The sequence below is a fragment of the Arachis ipaensis genome, chromosome B10 (genome assembly GCF_000816755.2).
Source record: "Arachis ipaensis cultivar K30076 chromosome B10, Araip1.1, whole genome shotgun sequence".
Classification (NCBI taxonomy): Eukaryota; Viridiplantae; Streptophyta; class Magnoliopsida; order Fabales; family Fabaceae; genus Arachis; species Arachis ipaensis.
The window spans coordinates 39,812,121-39,816,627 of NC_029794.2; the positions used below are offsets into that span (position 1 = coordinate 39,812,121).

Genomic DNA, 4,507 nt, shown 5'->3' on the forward strand with positions numbered 1-4,507 from the left:
TGGCGTAGAGATTCCCATCTTTTCTTTGTCTTCTGGTTTTTATGAGTAGGAACGGGAACAAAGAACCTCTTCTAGATTTTGATTCTGAGATTGAAAGGACCTTCAGGCTGCGTTTACAACAAGCTAGAGCTTATAAAGCCGGTGAGAATCTCAGGGACAATTTTCAGAAAGAAGCTGAAGAGTCCACTATGGAGCTCAACAATAACAACAATGCGATTAATGCCAATGTTGTTAATCCTCCTAATATGCCTGAGCAACCAAGGAGAATACTTGGATCATATACTACTCCTACCCTTGATTTCTATGGGAACATCATTGATGTACCCCCTGTTGCTGCTAAAAACTTTGAGCTGAAGCCTCAATTGATTTCTCCCGTGCAGCAGAATTGCCAGTTTCACGAACTCCCGCAGGAAGATCCAAACTTGTTTATATCTAATTTCCTATAGATCTGTGACAATGTGAAAACTAACGGAGTCCATCCTGATGTCTACAAGCTACTTCTCTTCCCATTTGCTGCACGGAACCGAGCTAAATAGTGGCTTGACACTCAACCCAAGGAGAGCTTGGACACTTAGGATAAGGTAGTCAATAGGTTTCTGACCAAGTTCTTTCCACCTTAGAGGCTGACTAAGCTGAGGACAGATATTCATACCTTCAGGCAAAGAGAGAGTGAGTCTCTCTATGAAGCCTGGGAACGGTACAAGTTGATGCTCAGGAGGAGTTCTCCTGATATGTTCTCATATTGGATTCAGCTACAGATATTTTATGATGGAGTCTCTGAGACCGCTAGAATGTCTTTGGATAATTCTGCAGGAGGGTCACTCCACATGAAAAAGACCCCTGATGAAGCTATGGAGTTGATTGAAACAGATGCTAACAACCAGTATTTATATTCTTCTGAGCGGATTTCTGTAAGGAAAAGAGTCATGGAATTGGATGCTCTTGAAGCTATTCTTACCCAGAACAAGGCTATGTCGCAACAAATTAATTCCATTACACAACACTTGAGTGGAATGTAAGTCTCAGCCATTAATACTCAAGATACATCTTATGACATGAGTGGTGGCTTTCCTCAAGGTGAGAATCAAGATTATGGTCAATCTATTCCTAGGCAGGTTAATTACATGGAAAATTCCTCTAGAAATCCCAACAATGATCCATATTCCAAGACATATAATCAAGGGTGGAGGAATCATCCTAACTTTGGATGGAGAGGTCAACCTCAGAGGCATAAGAATTTGAATAGTTCTCAGGGCGATCTTAATCAGAATAATTTCAACAACCATCAGTTCCAGCCCTCTCAGCCACAACAACCCTAGTCCCAGCCTCAGAATGCGCCTGACTTAGCATCTATTGTTGCAGAGCTCTCCAAGAATCAACATAGTTTTCTCTTAGAAACTTGGAGATGCAATTGGATCAGTTGAGCAAGCAAGTACTTGAAAGGCCTACTAATACTTTCCCAGGTGATACAGTGGTAAATCCAAGAGAAGAGTGCAAGGCCATTCACTTGAGAAGTGGTAAAGTAGTAGGTTCAGAGGCAAAAGTCAGTGAGGAGTCAGTTGAAAAAGAAGCTCTAGAGAAGGAAAAGGAGAAGGTAGAGTACGCACCCCCCAGGCGTTCAGACAACCCTTTTCTAGTCACTCTTGAGACACATCCGATATTACCTAAGGCACCTGAGTACAAGCCTAAAATTTCATATCCTCAGAGACTTCAGAAAGCGTCCAAGGACAAGCAATTTTCCAAATTTTTGGAGGTCTTTAAGAAGCTTCAGATCAACATTCCTTTTGTAGAGGCCCTTGAGCAAATGCCTCTTGATGCCAAGTTTATGAAGGAGTTATTGAGAAACAAGAGAGATTGGAAGGAAAGTGAGACAGTGGTACTAACTAAAGAAGACAGTGTAATTATCCAACAAAATCTCCCAGAGAAATTGTAGAATCCGGGAAGCTTTCTGATTCCTTGTACCATTGGAGACATCACTATTTAGAGAGCTTTATGTGATCTTGGAGATAGCATCAACTTCATGCCTCTTTCATTGATGAGAAACCTCCAAATTGATGAGGTAAAACCTAACCACATTTCTTTTCAACTTGCTGACCGTTCTATTAAATACCCCCTTGGTGTTGTTGAGAATTTACTTGTGAAAGTAGGGCCTTTTATCTTTCCTGCTGATTTTGTCATATTAGATATGGAAGAGGACAAAAATGCCTCTATTATTCTTAGAAGACCCTTTTTAGCTATAGAAATAGCCCTTATTGATGTTCAAAAGGGTGAATTGACTTTGAGGGTCAATGAAGTGGAAATTGTCGTTAATGTATTTGAGGCTTTTAAACACCTTGGTGATTCTAAGGGTTGTATGAGAGTGGATCTTGTTGAACCACTTGTTCAAGAAGTGTTTGAAGCTGAAGAGTTTGATGATGCTTTGGATTCCCTTTCTGAGGACAATTTGCTTGAGATTGATGATTCACCACCTTAGAAGGAGACAACCCACACACCTAGTAATGAGGAAGGAGCTCCAAAGCTTGAGTTGAAGCCCTTGCCTCCATCTCTGAAATATGTATTCCTAGGCGAGCATGACTCATATCCAGTGATTATTAGCTCTTCCTTGAGGCTCGTCGAGGAAGAGGCATTACTTGCAGTGCTTAAGAGTCATAAAACGGCTCTTGGGTGGACCATTAGTGATCTGAAGGGAATTAGTCCAACCAAGTGTATGCACAAGATCTTTCTTGAAGATGACGTTAAACCAATTGTGCAATCACAAAGGCGACTAAATCCAACCATGAAAGAGGTGGTCCAAAAAGAGGTAATGAAGCTTTGGGAAGTCGGGATCATATACCTTTCTGATAGCCCATGGGTGAGTCCCGTGTAGGTGGTTCCTGATAAACCCCGATTTCGTGGTTTATCTTGTGCTTATTTTGGGGAATTTTATCAATATTTCTCACACTTATTCACAAGAAATGCATGGTTTTGTGTTCACTTCCCAATATTGCTCTATGATGAAAAACATGCTTATTTTACCTTAAAATTGTCATATTTTAATCCTCTTCTATTGTCGTTCGATGCCGTGATATCTGTGTTGAGTAATTTCAGGAATTATAGGTTAGGAATGACTCAGAAGAGAGGGAGAAAGCATGTACAAAAAGGGAGGAACATGAAGAATTGAAGTCTTGGGAGCAGCAGCATCGGCGCGCCCGCGCACTCCACGCGCTCGTGTGGATGGAACTGACTAGAAGCGGCGCGCAAGGATGGACGCATCCGCGCAGATTGGAAGATTTCTATCGACGCACACGCGCAACTGGCGCGCACGCGTGGATCACAAAAGTAATCGGCGCATGCGCAAGCATGGCGCGCACGCGTGGGAAGCTGCACATGACCTCATTAAGAGAAATTGTGCCTGGCGATTTCTGAGACCAAGGAGGCCCAATTTCAAGCTGTTTCTGCATGGAAAAGACCCAAGGATGCTAAGGGGGAAAGGGGGAGAACTCATTTTGGCACTAGGACATAATTTTAGGAGTTTTTTGGTTCTTGGGTGATTCTAGAGAGAGAAACCCTTGTTCCTCTCTAGATCTAGTTTTCATTTTGATTTTTTTCTTGTTGATTTGTGAATTGGATTTTGTTAATTACAGTTTTAATTGTTCAATTTAAATTCTTTGCTACAATCTTGCTTATATCTAGTGATAGTTTCATGATTCTTGTCAATTGTCATTTTTACCCATTTCATGAATGTTGTGGATCTTGTTTTGTTGATGTTACATTGATGATTTCTATGTTTACTCTTGTTGATTGTTTGATTGTACATTGATAATTGTTAGTGGGTTTTTGTAGAATTCAATTTAATTGCTATTTTGAACATGTCTTTTGTTAGTGCTTACCAAGTGTTCGATGAATTGTTCACTTTGATTATGGAGTAGTTCCTTCTCACTCTTGGCCTAGGTCAAGGGAATTGGGTAAACTTGAGTCATTGGGTCTAATGGATTTGATGATTTGGGAGCCCTAGGTGGTCAATTTGATACTCATTGACGCCAACCCACTACTAATCTAATTAGTAGGTAGGTTGGGACTTATGGGTTGATGTGATCAGGGCCATTTGACGTACTTCAAGTCTAAGAGTAGACATCACATACTTAAGACTTGAGAGTAGACTTAATGAGCTTAGTTCTTCATAATTGTCAAGATGTAGTCGTTGGACAAGGATTGTGATCCCAATTCCCATGCCTAGCCAAGAGTTGTTTTTGTCATTCATATTCGAAAACCAATTTCCAATTTCAATTGTCTTAGTTATAGTTATTCGTTTAGTTTAAGGTAGAATTAAGTAGAATATTGCTTGTTCATTGGAATTGCTTAATTTTTGCTTACTAGTTGAATTTGTTTATTGCAATTTAAGATTACTTGCTTGTTAAGTTTTCCATTTATTTTCATGCTCATAACTCACAACCCCGGATTTCTAACCAATGTCGAAGTACATGTTTGCCCATTCCTTGTGAGACGACCTGAGGTTTGAATACTTCGG

The 4,507-nt window shown here is 40.4% G+C and overlaps 1 protein-coding gene across 1 annotated transcript; it reads left to right on the forward strand.

Annotated features, from left to right (window-relative positions):
- On the forward strand, positions 1,056 to 2,473 carry LOC107620541. The gene is made up of 3 exons (XM_016322687.1): positions 1,056 to 1,115; positions 1,670 to 1,876; positions 1,985 to 2,473. The coding sequence occupies exons 1-3, from the start codon at positions 1,056 to 1,058 to the stop codon at positions 2,471 to 2,473; spliced, it is 756 nt and encodes a 251-aa protein (XP_016178173.1).